Raw genomic sequence first — 21,276 nt, forward strand, 5'->3', positions numbered from 1 at the left:
AGGTCCTGTGTGTGTGTGTGTGTGTGTGTGTGTGTGTGTGTGTGTGTTTTCTCTCTCTCTCTCTCTCTCTCTCTCTCTCTCTCTCTCTCTCTCACCACGACTAAGGTGGAACGCTGGTCGGGCAGCGCGAGGCGGATGGGGAGGCAAGATTCGGATGGTGCGGGGCGGATGAGAGCAAATATTTAACCGTTACAGGGAGGGGAGTAGAGTGTCTAAAACTACACATAACCTGTTAAAACAGTACATGACATTTTGAAATGAAACAAATATGTTACTTTTTCAAGTGGGGATAAACATGATCTGAGTTCAAACTTCTCTGAACAGGATCCGGGAGATTAACATCATCTCTCTACAAACTGAACCTCTGTTTACCAAATGGGAATGCAATGCCTTTATTCTCACTGGAACGCGTACAAACAGGATACAACATGTTTCAACCTGTATTTACCAGACAAAGCAATGGCTTGGGGGCCAACGTGTATGAACACGATATAACATGTTGTTTCAACCTGGATTACCAAACATGATTCAATAATTGTGTGTGGGGGGGGGGTATGTTCCCGATGTGGGTACACTCACTTAGCTTACCCTACATTACACAGGGACAAGGGTCAACAGCTTCAAACTCTGACCGATCTTCAAGGTCACTATACACCCTTTCAAGGTCATTGGGTATGCAAAGGTCAATGACCTCTACGCCCTTTATAACATCATTCTGCCTCAGTATACAGCTCAATGTCCTCTTGGTACCCTAAAGGTAAATGACCTCTCTGTACCTTATGACCTTCAAGGTCATGAACTAGGCAAAGGTCAGGTCAGGGTCATTGGGTACACGAAGGTCAATGACCTCTATGTCCATTCTAACATCCCTCTACCTCAGTTTACAGCTCAATGTCCTCTCGGAAGTCTAAAGGGCAATGACCTCCCTGTACCCTATGAACTTCAAGGTCATGCACTAAGCAACAGTCATCTCAAGGTCATTGGATACGCAAAGGTCAATGACCTCTGGGACACACGAATGCCCATTTCACACCTTCAACCTCAATTTAAAGCTCAATGACCACTCTGTACCCAAAAGGTCAATGACCTCCCTGTACCCTATGACCTTTAAGGTCATGCACTAAGCAACAGTCATGTCAAGGTAATTGGGTATGCAAAAGCCAATGGCCTCTGGGACACAAAAGCCCATTTCACACCTTCAACCTCATTGTAAAGCTAAAAGTCAATGACCTTTACGTACCGTAGCTCATTAGTATGCAAAGCACGTGTGTACCCTAAAGGTCAATTACCTCTACGTACCCTAACGCCTGCAACCTCATTAGTATGCAAGCATGTGTGTACCCTTTAGGTCAAAAGTCATGGTCATCATTCCTGAGGCGTTTTTCACCCTGCTTGTGTGTGTGTGTGTGTGTGTGTGTGTGTGTGTGTGTGTGTGTGTGTGTGTGAGTGTGTGTGTGTGTGTGTGTGTGTGTGTGTGTGTTTATTTGTTTTCCATTATAGTTGCATGCAGTATGGTCTGTAATAGCAATATTTCCTATACAAAGATTAATATACTGTATTTACTCATGCAGAGTCTAGGCTTAGTCCGGATTCAGACCTGGAGCAGCAAACGAAACTCAGCCCAGAACACCCATGTCCCTACACCATATACCCACATGGTCCCCAACGCCATCATATTAATGTACGAAATACAGGCACATTCGTTATAAATCCTTTTGTATTTATTCCACTCATAGTATACTGATCATAGCAGCATAGGAGTCGTCGTTGTCTGGCCATTATAACGGGATTGATCCAACACTTTCTTGTCATGAAACTTCGATGAAAACAAAGTAACTTCTGCCACATTTATCAAGAACACGCCAGTCGGTGTAGTGCATTCACTCATAAAAGAAAGTACACCCCCTGTGCAAGAGGCCTTGTACCTTGCAGCATTCAGGTTTGGTAATGGAGGGTGACGAACGACGTCGAGGAAGTGAGGAGAGCTGATCTGCACCAAACAGTGCTTCATCTCCACCCCGCCCACACACACACACCTTTGAATCAGGGTTTAGCACGGTTCCCATAGCTGTTTCGTTTAGTAAATAACTTAATATGGTCGGAATATTGTGGGTAAAATTGATTACATCTATTAACCCCCTTGCGCACCATAAGTTTTCTACAAGTTTCGATTCTATGCACAGAACCAAAACCTCACTCGGGTTGGCTAGAGCTCGTGCGGCAAAGGAAAAATGTCTATGGCCCAATTTACCCTCGGAACGATTCCCATAATCTTCGTTGATGTTCATACCATCAGATAAGAAAAAAACATAAAACAGATGAATAAATGTACAGAACTGAAGCCGGAATAAACCTTATTTACATGAAAACTAGCTTCTCATATCTTCCCAACATCACTGAAAATTTTTTCCCATGACACGCAGTTGCAAAGGACATGTCTACATGCAGAATTATACGATCTTTCATCTATGAAAGATTCAAGTTAATACGTCCAATAGTTCTCGAGTAAATTAAAAAAATACAAAAATCACCTAAAAACGTCTGATTTGTTTATTATTTCGTATGTTGTTAGTGACACTGTAACAAACATATATGTAAATTCTATCCAGTTTTGTAGCCCAAAGGTTAAGGAAGCCCATGATATAATTCAAAATGTTATAACTCATATTGTTATGGAGAAAATGAATTTTGATAATTTGGGCTGCACTTGGTGACAGCACCTACGCTCCAGCCTGTAGGCTGAGTATGTTCGTCCTTCATAACTTTTCCCCAGTTATTTTCAAAACATAGGTTACTTTGCTTTACAAAAGGATGCAAAAGAAATCATCGGCTTCACCAAGCTTTCTCCAGTTTTTTTATGTGACCTATAATTTACGAGCATAATGACTGAGAGAATAGCAATGTAGTGCACCACATTTTCCCTATGAGAAATATATAGTAAACACACATTTTATACATTACAATACAATAATATAAAAAAAATAAGCTGGTTACTCACGTTCTCTAGCATTGCTGTAGTGTTTCTTGAGAGGAGATGGAGTTGCAGAGAGGATGACAGGTACAATCACACTCTGTATGTGTGTGTGTGAGTATTTGTGATGTGCAAGTGTGTGTGTGTGTGTGTGTGTGTGTGTGTGTGTGTGGAGTGATGGCAGTGGTGTCAGCAGTCATAGGAGTGATGGCAGTGGTGTCAGTTGTCATAGGAGTGATGGCAGTGGTGCCAGTTGTCATAGGAGTGATGGCAGTGGTGTTAGTAGTCATAGGAGTAATGGCAGTGGTGTCAGTTGTCACAGGAGTGATGGCAGTGGTGTCAGTTGTCATAGGAGTGATGGTAGTGGTGTCAGTTGTCATAGGAGTGATGGCAGTGGTGTCAGTTGTCATAGGAGTGATGGTAGTGGTGTCAGTTGTCATGTATTCTTTCTCTGATAAGCCCTAGTGAGACATTGTAGGTTTAGTGTATAATACGAGGGTAACAGTAAAAATCGGTCAGGAATTTTCAAATCTGGCCCTCTCTTAAAAAATATAAGAAACACTTATACACCATCTTCACAAGCACACTGTACTATATACAACACGATATTACTATACACACGAATGGTATGGACGGTGCGGTAGTAGGAAATGCAGGTTTAAATGCCTGGCCACACGTTCACACACCCTTCGAGCCTCACTGCTGGGAGAATGCTGGGCTAAATATAGGCTACTTGCCCTTCCAATAAGCTCCTGAGTGTTACCATATATTTCCCCTAGACGTGGGTACCCTCAACTTTGACCCAACCAAATTTGATGCAAATCCATCCACAGGTAAAGTTTCTATGACCATTTATAGAGAAGTTGCGTTCATGTTGTGTCATCGGTTACTCTTCAGATTACAAAGATTATGACTCGCATGGTGTCATCTTGGATGAAAGGGTTAAATAAACCTTTATAAAGGAATATTTATATAATGTTATCTAATCTGTTTAGTATTTGGCCTGAAATGCTCGAACTCGCTTGATGTGCATGACACCAACCAGTTCATGCCTTTCAGTCCCTTTGCCCTCATCTCTATGGTGGAATCAATGTTTGGAAGTTTTAAGTCATATCTTTCAGACATGCGTTACAGGAAAGGGATTGGCTTTTTGATGAAACATGACATTTTCTGGAGTGGGCACACATCTCATGCATATGTTTGTGAGTGCGCTGGAAGATACGTGGTTCATCACTTCAAACAATCAGAGAGAGAAAATAAAATACAGAAAAACTCATGAAGGTGGGAGATTCAGCGTATAAATACTGTGGGAGTAGGAGCTTGTGGTCACTAGAGAGTTATGTTGTTGGTGTATGACTGTGGAGGAATATTACTGTCGCTGATTCAAAATATGAGATGAAACAGTGTTTTGTGCATATCATCTTCCCCTCTACCCCCGACACCAGTCGTCACCCCACCTCCCATCCCTGACGTCAGCTGCACTGTTACTGAACATGAATGTCACGAGTTATAAGGTCTCTCGCACGGGGGAAGGGTGGGTTGTACTTTCTTCTGTGAGTGACTGTACCTACAAGTGAAGGCAACTGCACTTGGAAGCCCAGCTTGATACCGTAGGGAATCAGCTGATTTCCGAAGAATGAAAGTATTGTACTTATGCTTTGCTGTTAAATTATGGGCAGAGTATTGTAAATTGAAATAAAAATGAGTATGATTTATAGTGCTGTTCAATATAAAGTCCAACATATCGGCTCAGTGACCGGGCCCCACTGTACTAATAATTTAGCTACAGTACATATGCACAGGGTATTCAGTATGCTTGTTGTACATTAACTAGTTATTCTGAGTTTAGGTTATCATTCAGCATTACAATGTTCATGTATCACTTCCGAATAACTGAATGCTTTAGAATACCGACATCACTGTGGCTTAATTAATCTGAAACTCAGTTTTCTTGTTTTCATATTTCAATGTGAAAGTATGAGAAATTTCCATGCAATATTCCAGAAAACATAAGCTTGATAAATATGAAAGGCTGAAGCAGTCATGTATTGCGTCACTATGAGAAGGATGAAGATGCAGAAATTTCGCCGCAGGCACCCTCCGAGGCTACTGTTGTGAGGACCTACTTTGTCAGAGATTAGACCTCCTGAGAGTATTTTAGCTCAGATGTAAATGATACATAAATAAAAAAGTGGGGAAGTGTTCGCATCATGACTGGTTGGTACTGTATTTTATATTGCTAAGCATTTTTATGACTAACTTATAGAATACAGACATACGATTTAACCTCGAAAAAAAAAAATGGGTTCATCTGTTACTGAAGAAATAAATGAAAAGTGTTTAACCTAAAAAGATGTGTATTAATTACTAAGTACATGAAAAAATACATGTGAAAATGTTTGCATCAGGACTATATTTTGTTGACATTTTTTATGGTATACTTTTACTGTACAGACAGCCGATTTAACTTTTTACAAATGTCCTTTCATTTAATCATACCTTTTAGTGTTCCATGCATAAGAATAACTAGAAAAAACTCCATAAATTAAAATAATCATAGGAAAATTTTATGCTTATCATAAACTTCTTTCTGCGGATAATGTAGAAAATACTGACCTGAACACTACATCTTCTCAGAGCATGGTTTTGGTGCTGTTGCCCAGTTTTAAAAATTTTTGACAGATGGGAGCATGTTTTTCAACGGCTTTCAGTTCTAATTGTTTGTTAAACTTTTGCAGACCAAATATATCTACGACTTTGAATTTCTAACATAACTTACATTGCCGGATGTTTGTACTTACTGTGAATAATGTGCTAGTACTTTTAAATCACATAAGACAATGAATAACTGGTAACAAATATGTTCGGACTATAAATCGTTCATAATAGTACAGTATAATCATTGTACACAAAATCTTTTTGAGATGACAACATTATAATCCACAACTCCACAATGATAATATAATAATTATTCATTTCATAGATAATTTTATCATTCTATACAGTAAATATGTAGTTACTTTGATGAAAATTGAGGGATACCAAAGAACTGTGATTTGCATCACCTAATGTCCAGTGGGTGACTGCAATATACAACATTTAAATCAAGCAAAACATATAAATTTCCAGTCTTTGCTTCGGTGTGCATAAGGGAAAAATGACGGAGATCAAGTGATGGGATCTGGATTTTTTTTCTACCCCACTCTCCTTGATGATTTTACCATTTTTGATGCAGTGCTTTAAGAAAAATTACAAGCTTGAAAATGTCATCATGACCATATAAGCCTAAACACACACACACACACACACACACACACACACACACGCACATGTACGCACACACACACACACACACACATACACACACACACACACACACACACACACACACACGCACATGCACGCACGCACATGCACGCACGCACACACACACACACACACACACACACACACACACACACATACACACGCACACGCGCACACACACACACACACACACACACACACACACACACACACACAATTAGTTTTTACAGAAGAAAAAAATTTTGAGAGGGACTATGTGGAACATGCATGTCCACACATACTACCAGATATACAAATAGCAGAAAAAGTAATACAGGAGGAGTTAAGTAGATTAGACAGAGGAAAAGCAAGTGGTCCTGATGAAATTTCATGTTGGGTACTACGAGAATGTGCAAAGGAGTTAAGTAAACCATTACTTTTAATTTTCAAGAAATTTTTGAGTCAAGGTAAACTACCTGATATTTGGAAAAAAGCAAATATTGTCCCCTTATTCAAGAAAGGAAATAGACAAAATCCACTCAACTACCGACCAGTATCACTGACCAGTGTTGTAAGCTAGGTATTAGAAAAACTTATAAGAAAAGCTTGGGTAAATCATTTAGAAAAACACAGTATAACAGAAAGACAGTTTGGTTTCAGAAAAGGAAAATCATGTGTTACTAATCTGTTGAGCTACTATGACAGAGTAACAAACACAATACAGGAAAGGGAAGGATGGGTGGACAGTATGTATTTAGATTTCAAGAAAGCTTTTGACACAGTACCACACCAAAGACTTTTATGGAAACTGTACCATCAAGGAGGAATTCGAGGCAAACTGTTTTGTTGGATGCAAGACTTTCTCATAAAAAAAGAAATGAGAACAGTACTAAGAGGAAACTACTCATCATGGAAAGAAGTGACTAGTGGAGTACCACAGGGTTCAGTGCTAGCACCAATCATGTTTTATGTGTATATAAATGATATAAACAGTCACACTGGAAATGAGAGCTATCTGAATATGTTTGCAGATGATGCAAAAATACAAAGGAGAATTACTAACACAGACTCTTGTAAAGAGCTACAAGAAGAATTAAATAAACTTCATGAATGGAGTAGTACATGGCAAATGGAATTCAATGTGGACAAGTGTCATGTAATCAAGTTTGGTAAAAGTGGAAAAAGACCTGATTGGGATTATAAGTTAGGAAATAAAACCCTATACACATCAGAAAGAGAGAAAGCCCTAGGTGTGATTATCAATAACAAACTATTTCCGACTGACCACATCAGCGAGAAGGTACGGAACATGTATACACTACTTGCAAATATGAGAATAGCATTCACATACATAAATGAAGACATGCTAAGAAGGATAATAACATCATTCATTAGACCAACCCTGGAATAAGCATCAGTAGTCTGGAGTCCTCATCTCAAAAAACACATAGACAAGATTGAAAAAGTTCAAAGGGCCGCTACAAGATGGATACCAAGCTTAAGGGACCTAAGCTACGAAGAAAGACTAAATAAACTGAATCTACCAACACTACAGGAAAGAAGGAAAAGAGGTGACATGATAATGCTGTATAAGTGCATATCAGGGAAGGAGAAAATAGACATAAATGATTACTTAACATATGGAGAAGCATCAGCAAGAGGACACTGCAAAAACCTGCATAAGAAGAGAGGTGATAAAGACGTAAGGAAATTCAGTTTCCCAAACAGAGCAATTGATCAATGGAATGCACTACCGAATGAAATAGTGTGTGCCAAAACAATTCACAAATTTAAGATATGTACGATAAATATGGTTTAAGACACGGGACAGTACGAGCTTGACTCATTCCTGTAAAGATACAATTAGGTAAGAACAATTAGGTAAGAACACACACACACACACACACAATGCCAAAAACTGTTAGTGGTGTAAACAAAAAGTCATATTGATATGAAACAAAAATTCTTGAATTTAACTAAATTATCCCTAACTACAAAAAATGATAATGATTCGTTATTCATGTTATTCATAACACGGGAACAAAAACTAAGGTATGCATGTTCTCTTTCATATCAAGGGAACGAAAACTACGGTATGCATGTTCTCTTTCATATCAAGGGAACAAAAACTTGTTTTTGACAAAAATCTAGTGTTTTTCACACACCACAATAAATTGCTGGAAATTCCGATGCAGCAGTTTACGTGTTCAGAGTTTAATAGGATATTTCTGTTAAAACTAGTGAAATTCCACAAAACTATAGGGCGATTATGTAACAGACTGTGCTGTAACGGCAAACAAGAACCTAACGGGACTGCACTCACTGCAGGCGGGCTCTCGGGTGCGACAGTATGGCCAATTTAGCAGCCATTGCAAAATTACTTTGTATATATATCATCTTGGAAAGGATATGACACACCTGCCCACAAATTTATTTTGCTCAAATCAGACTTCTGAAATTACTGTGGTCGACAAATTTTCAGTTGGCGGGAAACCAGCAGTTATACGAGCTGGATTCGTCCCAGTCAAAGTCTCAGTGATTTGCTAGTAAGTCCAAAAACCCAAAAGTTAAACGTGACCTGCTACTTTCGACTATTAACTTTATCTTTCCCTCCATTTCTGTAACCACTGTCGGCCTGCCACTGGATTTTGAGAGAGAGAGAGAGAGAGAGAGAGAGAGAGAGAGAGAGAGAGAGAGGCTTGAACCTTCATTAGGCACTGCTACCACAGGGAGTGCCTGATATTTTTATTCACAGTTGATAACTTACTATTACTTTGTTTCTGTAAGTAAGCTAGGGGGTAGGGATGAGTGATTATAGAAAGTTTAACATCCCATGAAAACTGTTGTTGCTCCAGAGAGAAACTTGATGGTGTGTTGTTGAAAATCCCGTTCATAATGAGGTAGATAACATTCCCCTGGAGTTGACTCATGATGTATCATGTCACTAGCTTAAAGAATACACGAATGACTACAAAGAATAGAACGGGTGAAATATTATTGGAAAGTGATGATAGCAAGTCTTTATTGCATCACTTTGATGACACATACGCAATTTTACTCTGCGTCATATCAGTCTATTCTTTTCAATATAGGGAGGACATCTAGTAGAATAGGGGCTACTGAAGCCTACTGTACATCTAGCCCCGCCAGTTAGTCAAGTCTCCTGTAAACTGAATAAAAGTATCTGAAGACAGGAAATACATAATAAAACGCCCATTGACAAAATTTGTTAAGGCATGGAATGTATTGTAGGGCGACGTGGCTCTGCATTTTATTTATCAGCATTGAGTAGTTTTTATTTTATTTGAAAGGATTTTTTTCTTTTTCAGTTTCATAGAGTTTGGTCATATTCAATGAACCCTGCTTAGTTCCTGATATTATAATAAAGATATGTTAGTATCTGTATAGGACTGGTGCAAATTTTTGGAAAAAGATAAGAAGTGAAGAACTAACTAATAGCAGGGAAAGTGAATGTAATGAAGAAAGTGACCTACTACTGTATGTGGGATCGCATATAATGCGTCTAATGTGAAAGAGAAATAGGAGCCAGATGGCATTACGAAGCCGATGATTGACGTTAAGGCTCGAGGGAAAGAGAGGTTCAGATGGGGAGATAGTATAGAGCAGGATGAAGAGAACTATGTATGCGATTAAGCACAAAAGCTGACCAGTTGTTGTTGTTGTTGTTAAGTAACCCTGGTCTGTCTGTCTGAGCAGACACATCAACTGCAGGCAAAGAATCGCCTCAACAGGGCCATCCCTTGCAGTGAATCTATGTTCCTTTGTGGTAAATAACGCCTTCCCACACCAAGGCGCAGGATGGAATGCGAAGGTTTGGTTACCAAATGGGTGCTGCATTTGCATCTCTCCACCCAGTTAGCAAGGGCACTACAGTAGGCATAACTTTACTCTATTATTTAGTTATAAAGTTACCACCCAGCATTGTACATGGTTTCCTGGGTTAAAAAAAACATTAGGTTTGTCATTCAGTGTACAGCCACATGACCTGGAAAGAAAAGTAGTAAAAGTGTCAAAAAGATGGGAGAAATAGAATGGGAGAGGGGGGGGGGGCAGACAGTAATATACCTATATCTATATTTACCTATTTATCTATCTATCTATGTCTATCTGTCTATCAACCAATCAATCAATCAGTCTGTCTGCCTGTCTGTCTGTCTGTCCATTATCTATCTATCTATCTACTCTCTCTCTCTCTCTCTCGGGGTGAAGGAAAAACTAGGTAGCACCACATCTGGTGAGTGGATGATGGTCGCTACCACCTATCACCTGAAATTTTAGGCAATGAAAATATACTGCAAACAGTTAAATTGAGAATATACCTGAGTTGCCGTTCTTGCTGTCTCGTCGAACCAGTATGACAGCATACCACTCTGGACTATCTTGTTAACTACTTCATCGATCCTGGGCTTCAGCGGTGAAAAACTTTGTAAAGCCACCGCTAAACTGAAGGGCCACGCACATTCCTGTGTACACACAGGCAACGATGCATCAGTCAAGTTTTGAATATGACCTTCAAGAAATATAAAGTAAGTGTAAGTCATTTCTTTACACCAGCCCCCAGGGTTGGCAAAAAAACTTTTTTTTTTTTTTAAGCTCAACCCACCTGGGTTTTTTCGTTTTTTTTTTTTTCACAAAATACCCCCAAAACCCGGGCAAAAGTGGGTTTTCCAAAGTTCAACCTAAATTTAAATAAAATAATGTTTCCGCTATAGTCCGGGAGCTTACAAAAATTTAAATTACATCTTGAGTTCAAAAGGTTTGAGTGTTCAAATCCATTGAGAGTCCATTGCAGACCCTCATCAGTGATTCTTAAGTTGTTCAGTTGGTGCGTTAGGTAGGGGGCGCTCCTTGACCTACCCCCCAAAATCAGTTTAAATTACATTTTGGAGTACATCAACCAGACTGGTGCCAAAAGTTTCAGTTTTACAGTCTGGTTACGGATATGGCGTTCTTAAGTGGTGAATTTGGTGCTACGTTCACTTAAGAACGACCTAAAGATGGCGCTACTGTGCAATTTAAATCACATGTCGAGTACATCAATCAAACTTAGTAATAATCACATGTTGAGGACATCAATCAAACTTAGTAATAACGTTCTTCACACCCCACTGATTAAGAATTGGTAGTTCTTAAGTTACAAATTTGGTGCAAAACCCATTTAAGAACAGGCTAAAGGTGGCGCTACTACCGGCACATTTAAAACACATTTCAAGTACATGAATGAAACCTAGTGGAATTGTGCTATACATCTCACTGATCAAGAATCGGTAGTTCTTAAGTGACGTATTTGGTGCAAAACCCATTAAGAATGGCCTAAATGTGGCCATTTAAAGCACATCAATGAAACATAGTACAATTGTGGTTTACAACTTACTGATCAAGAATGGTTAATACTTAAGAGACAAATTTTGTGCAAAACTTTTTTAAGAATGGGATAAAGGGTCACATGAACAGCTTGGTTTCTGTCAGTTTATTAACCATCAACTTTGACAAGACAATCTTAATTCTCACCTGTGAATGGTTGTCAAAAAGCATATTCTATGCAGTTCCAAGCGAAATATATGTGAACATGTACCTTATAATTTGAGCCAAATTACAGAAAAGATAAAGAAGTGTTTGACTTTTACCAATGACTATTCTTCTAGAGACACGTCCTTATACAAGTGAAGAAATAATGATCCGCACTACAAGAAACTATTGTCAGTAATTTTCAACTGTAAATAACTGTTTTAAGGGGAACCGTCATTACCTTTTTGTCATGGAAATGGAACACTTTCCCTACATGTATCCAACTTGTAAAACATTTGTGTAGCAAAGGGAGCAGAACATTCTCAGCTTTTGATTATAATAAAACAATCCTTTGTATGAACAATGTATCCCATTGTCTATACATTCTACACCTCTATATACCTCCAGACATGTACCGATAGACTCTGGTTAGGCAAAATATTCGCCAGAAAAGCCATTCATCTGCTGGTTAGTCCTCCAGCACGGAGACAGATTGCCTGTTATTTATTTTCTGATTGCCTAAAAAAGTATTTCTGAAAATATGTGGTCACTGTACTGGATATGTAAAAAATCCCGGCATTCATTTGCTAATGAGTCTGAAACAGAGAAAAAATGTCTATCGCTCTGTGCTTTTTGTCTACAACCTGAGTTGATCAGTTGCTGAGTAATGGTTATGAAAATGTATGATGATGATTGTTTGATAACTCTGGTTTTATTCATTATTGCCAGAACTGTCCTCTTCATCATCGCCCGAACTGTCCTCTTCATCAGATGATGCAATCTCCATGTCATCTTCTGCCTCTTTCTCTATTTCATGTAGTTCCTCTTCCTCTGGGATGAGAGTTTCTGGGAGTTGCTCTCCATCAAACCAAACAGGTTTGTACTGGGCCATCAACTAACTGCCAGCCATTTTCTTCTGTCGGATGCTGCTCTATGTGACTTTGATCTGCACTGGCCCACATGTTGGCAACAAATGCTGTTCGCTTTATGTGGGTACTGACATCTTCTCATGGTGAGAGTCCACTAGCATCAATATCCCTCAAACTGGAAAGCAGATTTTTCCCATATCTCTTAGGTCCATAAGCCTGCATGAACTTCTGATATCTGCAGTTGTTAAGGCTGGCGTTTTACTTAGCTCCATAAACATTGGCTGTAAAGTTCAAGAGGGTTGCTTTCGTGGCATTAGAAACTTGTGTATCCCGTGCCATAACTGTGAAAGCATTCTGGTAGTCTGGCCATTTTTCAAGCATTTTGAATGGCCTAACCTTACCCTTTCGTATGAAAGACGAGGTATAGTCCGATCCAGTGAAAGGCTGGTAATGCTGCACAAAGATCTGGTCCAAGCTCCAGATAAATTGCAGTCAAACAGATGTACCGACGGTTGTTCTTTGCAGCAGTTCCAATATCCATCCAGAGTCTTGACTGAAACTTGTTGCAGTGATACAATAATATCACTGCAACATGTGTATCTGATGCCCTGACCACAATGTCGCTGTGGTCACGGTCTTTAAATAATGCATGAAGGCAGATCTTTGTGTCAGCCTCTTCGTGGTCATTGCTTAAGCTTTCTACTGTGCTGCGTTGGATCACACCCTCTTCTACCTTGAATTGGTAGCAATCCCCTGGAACAACTAGGATGACTTCCTTGTGCTTTATAATTTCTGCATAGGAGAGATCCTGCCATTCACTGGCAAGAAATTGTGGAAGATGTTTTTTGAATGACCTGGACTTTAGGGCATCATTCAGATCTCTTGGCACTCGTCGCTGCTTTGGCCCAGTGATGACAAATGTTCTGCTGTCAGCTCCCCTTCTGTCCCGTTCGGTGTCCTGTATTGATAGCTGTGGATAGTCATCAAAGACAGTGTGTATGGATTTGGCTGGACTTCTAAGAATCTGGATAAGAATACTCCTGGCAAGTCCTACGTAAGTTGGGGGCAAACTTGTTGGCAAGCTGTGAAGTAGAAACTGCCCATCTATGATGTAAGCACTTACTTCCACTGGCCTGTCATGGTCTTTCACCCTGTTTTCCAAAATTTCAAACAAAGCACTCTTGTTAGTCTTTGCCATCACTTCATCTGGGCTAGCCAGATGCGGCACACTCCTATCGCTAGTGTCAGATTTCCTATCCTCAGAAAAAACAGTTGTTGTGGAAGTCACAGCTGTGAATTTCTGATAGCAGGCCACGTGATAGCCATCAGTCTCAGTAGGACGTTGTGGCAAACTGACAACTACATCATAATACACTGACTTTGCAAACTGAGGTTTTTCACGCCTGTTTTGGGCTGCAGCTAGCAACAACACACCAGTTTTTCTTATCAAAGGGCAAAATGTCACAATGAGCTTTCTTCACGGTCCTTTTCCCAGAAACGTGAGAATACATTTTCTGACTCCAGGGACATCACGGCTTCCAGTTGGCTCCATTTCAGTGTTTTTCAGAGTGGCTGCCTGAATTAAAAGAGGGGTTTCTTAGACAAATATTCACCTGAAGGGGCATTTGATCCAAAAATATCCTAATGAAATACAGGGATATGAAAAGCATAATTGCACAAGGTTTAATTTATGTATAACTCACAAAAATGGAAGTAGACTGCCACCAACCTTTTGTCTGTATTTCAAGACATCAGCAGGGTGAATGAAGTGTACAGAGGGAAATCAGCTGCATTTATACCCAGTCAGGACCTGATTGGGATGCATAACCTAACGTGAGGATGTGACCTCACCTAGGGAGGGGGGTGAGGGACTGAGGGGCGGATGTGACCTCACCTAGGGAGGGGGTAAGGGACTGAGGGGCGGATGTGACCTCACCTAGGGAGGGGGTGAGGGACTGAGGGGTGGATGTGACCTCACCTAGGGAGGGGTAAAGGCTCAAGACCTCACCCACTTTTCTGGGACATCACCTTCTACATCAATTGAAATTTGATCTCGGTACGGAAATAGTACGATTTAAGTACGGAAATGGGTTTTGCACCAGATATGTCACTTGAGAACTACCGATTCTTGATCAGTGAGGTGTAAAGCACAATTCCACTAGGTTTCATTCATGTACTTGAAATGTGTTTTAAATGTGCTGGTAGTAGCGCCACCTTTAGCCTGTTCTTAAATGGGTTTTGCAGCAAATTTGTCACTTATGAACTGCCAATTCTTAATCAGTGAGGTGTGAAGAACGTTATTACTAAGTTTGATTGATGTACTCGACATGTGATTTAAATTGCACAGTAGCGCCATCTTTAGGTCGTTCTTAAGTGAACGTAGCACTAAATTCACCACTTAAGAACGCCATATCCGTAACCAGACTGTAAAACTGATACTTTTGGCACCAGTCTGGTTGATGTACTCCAAAATGTAATTTAAACTGATTTTGGGGGGTAGGTCAAGGAGCGCCCCCTACCTAACGCACCAACTGGACAACTTAAGAATCACTGATGAGGGGTCTGCAATGGGCTCTCAATGGATTCCAACACTCAAACCTTTTGTACTCAAGATGTAATTTAAATTTCTGTAAGCTCCAGCATTACTATACATAATTATGAATAGCCCAATAAAATCTTATTTTTCACACAGTTATTTGAATGAGGGAAATGAACACAATTATGTTTTGACTTGTTTGGCTGTTATCCTTGGGCTGCCTGTTACACAGCAAAACATGCTTCAACATGAGAAGCTTGAGAGCACTGCACAACTCATGACTATGAGCTGGCAAAGATCAGTCCACATTACACAATAGTAGAAAAAGGAGTCACTTCCCTTGCTACTCTCCTTTCTTTGGTAATTACATACTTGCATTTCTCAATCTTGTAAATAATTATTATTGAAAATTCTGTTGCATAAGTGACTTCACACACTATCTTAACAGTAATAATAGCTTTTGGTAACCAACTATCTTAGCCTATAAAATACATCTGTTTCAAAGCAACGTTTATAATATATTTCTATAGAATTATTGATATTTGGTAATGATATGAGACAACATATGGTATAAGTTAACTCCAGTAATGATTGCTGTTATATAACATATTTACCCCACTCCTTAATAAAACTGAAAACCATATGTATCAAAAACAATTTTACTCTTAATTTTAAAACTTTCAAAATTAGAGACAAGTAGTACTGGCTGTAAAGTTTGTATTCACCAGATGAAAACCAAGGAAATTTACCGTGAATTCAAGCTACATACTACTGTATTAGGATTCTTTTAACCCAGTCATGTTTACACTCATTTTGTAGAAAAGTGTGACCAAGGTATTAGTAAGAATGAAAAACTTGAGTGTAAAATTTCTTGTTTAGTTCAGAGAACAGAAATATGCCTCGCACAGCTGGTTGTGGTCGAAAAAAAAACAGTAAAGTGGGTAAAATAGTGTTTTTTTCAAGTGGGTTTTACTGAAAAAACCCGGTTGGGTAAAACCAGGTTACCCACTTTGTTGCCAACCCTGCCATCCCCTAAGATTATGACAGTCACACTATAACTGTATTTCAGTTATCAGTTTCCTGTGAGGCATACATACACTATAAGTCAACAGATCCTTGAGTAAAACTGATCCCATTTCTATTGACAAGATCATAGCAGAATCATTCCATCGCCGGTCAAATGATGAAGATGGAGTAACACAATAACTGTTTCAACCCAATCATTCCATCCAGACACTTAGTTATTTGTTAATTATTTTTCTTCCTCATTCATTACTGTATCAATCTTGTGCGCTATCGTTTGACTTATGATAGTTGTATCTTTTGAGTCTGTTCGACAAACCCATCGAGGGTTGTATTCTCAAAAGGAAATGCTACAAGGTCTAATGCAGTAATGTAAATATATTAACACACACACACACACACACACACACACACACACACACACACACACACACACACATATATATATATATATATATATATATATATATATATATATATATATATATATACTGTATATTGGGAAACATACTGACCTTCATAACACGAACAACAGGAGTTCTGTATTCACTATTAATTTTTGTAACAGTAAATTGGAGGGACTGATAACTGGAAATGTGACCTGCTCTACCATCTGTCACCCAAGACTCTGGATCAGAAGGTACCGTGATGTAACGTTTGGACAGCTCCTGAAACGTTATTAGGATTTTTTAATATTAAGTCATGCTGCCCGTAGACGTGTTTTATGCTCCATACCTCCAGACAGTTTTATAAACTTTGGAATGATTAGTCCCACAGAAGGGACTAATGAAGGCTGTATTTAATCCCTTCAATTCGAAGTTATTCTAAAACTGACATAAATTATCAGGTGGTGAGGAGGATATATGCAAATATACGTAATCTGGCTGCAGGGGATACTTTAACTTTCAGTCTGGTTTTACACACAGTATTTTGAAGGATATGACCATGAATATATGCAGGCAGTGACAGGTAAATTAATTGGATCCTGACGAACAGTAATAAATATACTTTTATATAATCATTCACGGAGCCCATCATAAGGTCACCGAAAAAATGACCAAATCCAACTATACTGAGGTCTGACTCCAGATAATCTTTGAATGTGTCAATGGCGCGAGGTTGGCGTGTGACGGTGAGGAAGGCAGTAAGGTTGGAGCAGTAAGACATTCCCAGCACCATCGTGTACAGCCACAGGAAGGCCACCACCACCCGGCTGCTGTCGGTGTTGGGTTCCCGGGCAACTGGCTCGAGCAGGTGCATAGAGATGGCGTGTAGGTAACTTGACATCATAGACTCCAGGTAAGAGGAGTGGCCAAGACTGCAACAAGATAAAATAAATTTGTTATACAAACGGTTGATGGATTTTAAATTTATGAATTAGGTATCGCTTCAGATACTCATGTTCATCATGTACTGCTCTGAATACTTTCATATGTTACAATAGTTCGGCAGTGGATAATGTACACATTTATAGCCCAACCCTATTACCAGAAGTTATATGTGCAGGGGAGTCCAGCATGTTTGTCTATACTCAATTTCCTATTACACTGATAGACAGATTGTACTGGAAGTAGTCACGTAAATGACTCTGAGACGTCAAAATGACAGCCCAAAAGGGCAAGAATAGAGAGCAGAAGTCTCTGGTTAGGCTAACCTATCTTAGTCAATTGCTTTGCTATTAATTGTAATCGGGAGAAATTTGTATATAAAACGTTGACAAAAAAAAAAAAAAGTCATGGTTCAGTCAGTTCAGCCACATTTAAACAGTGCCAGTAATATGAAATACATTCTGTACCGTATCAGTACTTGCGCCATGTGAGAGACACAGTTGTTATGGTTTTGTTTGTACTGGACTTAAAAATTAAGTTTGAATGCGATAACTTTCTACTATAATATGAGTTTTGATATTTTTCAATGACCACTCTCATATTCTTTGTAGAGGAGTGCTGCTATTTTCTGTAAGATGCCTTCCCCACTAAATGCAAACTTTTTTTTTTTTTTAATATAACATCATGTGCTTCATAACCTGTAATTTCACACGAGTTATAAGCAAAATTTCTCGGCGTTGTTCTATGATTCTGTGAACCAGTTAAACATGACAGTATCCCCGAAGTGGATGATGGTGATGGGGAGAACTGAAGCTCCCGTTTCACCAGCCCTCAGAACTAGCTTCTGACCATTCACCGCAGCTGAACTTTATGTTCCAGTAACACGGGAGGTGGATTAGCATACTCTCGTATACATTTTCCTTTAATTGTTTCCACCAAACAACCTGCACATTGCACGCTACTCTTCCTGTCTAGGCTACACAGCACCCACCCTTAGAGTCTCGGGTTAAGTGGGGGAAGGAAACTCAACGGCCATCCGCCCCTTTCCCAAAATGTTGAACCCATCACGTGCCAGCCGACTTGGGATCTTCATGGCACTGCAGTGCCGGCCCATTTTCGACACTTTTTTTTCTAGATAGGTTAGGAATGATGAGGAAACATGGAGAACAATAATATAAGTACTCACAGAAGCCTAAAAGATCGATTTTGAGGTCGATTCTCTCTCGGCGAGCGGCTATAATGTTAAGAGTAACGCCCGTAGACCTCATTGGCAGCCGCCAGCACTCAGCGTGTTGAGGCAGATCTCCGTTTTCTTCATGGGTAAGTATGCCAAATGACCCAGAGACACTCTCAAAAGGTATATGGATGATGTGGGAACTGTTCCCAAGCATAATTATGTGCTGGGGTTCCTTACGATATTCGGGTGAGTGAGTGGCATTATTCCCATTATGTTCTTATTATTGGCTTTTCTAGTTTTCACGTAAGTGTTTGCCCACACATATATATTTTACATCTGCATCTTTTTTCCCACAACGAATTATTCTTGCACAGTGTACTTACTATGTGTGTCTTTTCTCGAAGACACAAGACACATTACACAAGTATTATATGAAGTACTTACACTGCACTTATTCTAATGAAATCTCACACACTAATTTACTCATACATTACAGTTACTTATGAAATAACTTACACTAATTAAAATCTACCTTTCAGTAACACTCATAGGTGTCTTTTTTCGCACATAACACAGCTTTCTAAAACTTAGAAATGGAGGAGGATGTGGTATTCCTCAAGGCTTGGGATTAGGCACAACCTCACATCACACTCCACACATTGGTAGAAGGCAGCACAGGTGTTAGAAAGGAGAACGATTCCCAATATTAGCTCCCTCGTACAAAAATTCTTGAAGAAATTGATTCTCCTTGAGGTGGGAGTCAGCTCCGGCACAGTACAACCTGCTGTATCACCACCTATGAAGGGATGAATGATGGGAACGAAACTGCTCCCATCTTCCCACTCTCACGTGACTTCATCCCCTCCTTCGGTTTCGCCCTCGTCACCAATAGGGCCACCTCCATCACCGTTATCGGGATGGGAAAGAAATTCGGTAGTAGGTTTGGAGAATAGAGCTTGGCTCCTCATTTTCCACACGACTCGTAGTTTTCTTCCCCCTGCCTTTTCCCTTCCCTTTTACTTTACCTTTTGCTCCTTTCCTCACCATTTGAGGCTGGGTGGAGGAAGCACGGAGAGGGTGTGGGGAGGGAGCGCAAGGAGGATCAGGCGAGGTGGAGGTGGTGGGTTGGGGAGGGGCACTGTGGCGTGGGGGTGGAGGTGGTGGGTATCGTCCCACACCACGTGAATAGAACAAAGCACTGCTTTCCTTTTGCTCTTTACTAAATAGTTCTTCCCCACTCCTCTGGGTTTTCCTTGGAGATTGTACCCACGAAAGCAGCCGATGTTCACCTGAAGGATCGGCCTCATATTTCTCATCACTAGAGGAGTCGTCCATAGAGCGAGAGCGGTTTTTGGGATGGTGGTGCAGGGTGAGATAGCCATGCAGACAGCCATATTCCTCGCCTTTCTTGGAGATGGAATGTCGCCCCCGCTGCTCGATTCCAACTCAGGTTGGACGTAGTCTCGATCAGCAACATCATCATCATCATCAATGGGAGAATCACTTTCTCCATTATAGGGGATGTTCAGGAGCTGTCAATCTCGTGTTGAGGAATGTCTCAATGCGCCATGGTACTCACTCACTCACAAAGTGGGACTGAGTTGGCAGAGCCCTGCCTGGGAGGAGGGACACAGTGATGACTCATAGAGTGCTCTACTTGATGACTATTCTACTTGATGACGCTCCATCCTCTCTCCTCTGCTATAAAAAGAAGATATAGACAGTGACTCTTCTCCCTACACTTCACCACAGGAATTCTGAGTTGACTCAGAGTGTGTCCATCCAACACTACGACCACTTTCCTCTGTCTATTCCAAAGTATCGTCAACATGAACTTATGGTCCTCAAGTACAATGTTGTGTCTGCTTGACTTCGGCTTGGATATCGCCCTGTCTGGCAAGTCTCTGAGGCAGGGGACGTGCCTCACTTCTAGAATCTACGTGACCTTCCTAACACCCACAGTCTTCAGCATTACTGCCTTGCGTGTCGCTCAGTCATGGACCTACTGCCTCAGGGACAAATCCTGACCGATATATATAATTATCTACGCACAGACAGTCATTTAGATATCATTCTCGTGAGACATCCACACAATGGTGGATGCTAACTCCTGTATTGTAAACTCCAGTATATCTGTGTAACAAAACAGCATGCCCTGCGAGGCACGAGCTCCTCTGTACATATACATAATACTTGGCCTCATGGTCCTCTTACTTGGCATGTCGCCCCTTGGGATTAACAAATTCATTATTTAAAGAAGAGAGAGAGAGAGAGAGAGAGAGAGAGAGAGAGAGAGAGAGAGAGAGAGAGAGAGGCACACAAAATATGGCACATATACCCAGATCCTCATTTCCATCCACCACTATCACTAATATTAGTTCATTTTTTTGGTAAGGAACATGCCAGAGAAAGCTTCCTATGTATACCTGTAATATTATTGACTGTTATTGGCAATACTGTGACTGGCGCATCTCGCATCTCGGTTGTTTCTTATGTTTACGCCTGGGCCCAGCTTACACTGTCATAGGATGGAGTTCTCTAATACTTGTTGCTGCCTT

The 21,276-nt window shown here is 40.2% G+C and overlaps 1 protein-coding gene across 1 annotated transcript in view; it reads right to left on the minus strand.

Moving 5' to 3' along the window:
* Positions 1-21,276, minus strand: part of LOC145396985 (ionotropic receptor 93a-like) — a 247,572-nt gene that overhangs the window by 182,044 nt on the left and 44,252 nt on the right. Inside the window, exons 4-6 of the mRNA XM_080270213.1 lie at positions 17,222-17,531; positions 16,729-16,881; positions 10,597-10,740 (exon numbers count right to left, since the gene is read on the minus strand). Coding sequence (XP_080126339.1) covers positions 10,597-10,740; positions 16,729-16,881; positions 17,222-17,531 — 607 coding nt within the window. The remainder of the gene's footprint in view (positions 1-10,596; positions 10,741-16,728; positions 16,882-17,221; positions 17,532-21,276) is intronic.

The sequence above is a fragment of the Coenobita brevimanus genome, chromosome 40 (assembly GCF_032717465.1).
Source record: "Coenobita brevimanus isolate Jiangsu-jjx chromosome 40, ASM3271746v2, whole genome shotgun sequence".
Lineage (NCBI taxonomy): Eukaryota > Metazoa > Arthropoda > Malacostraca > Decapoda > Coenobitidae > Coenobita > Coenobita brevimanus.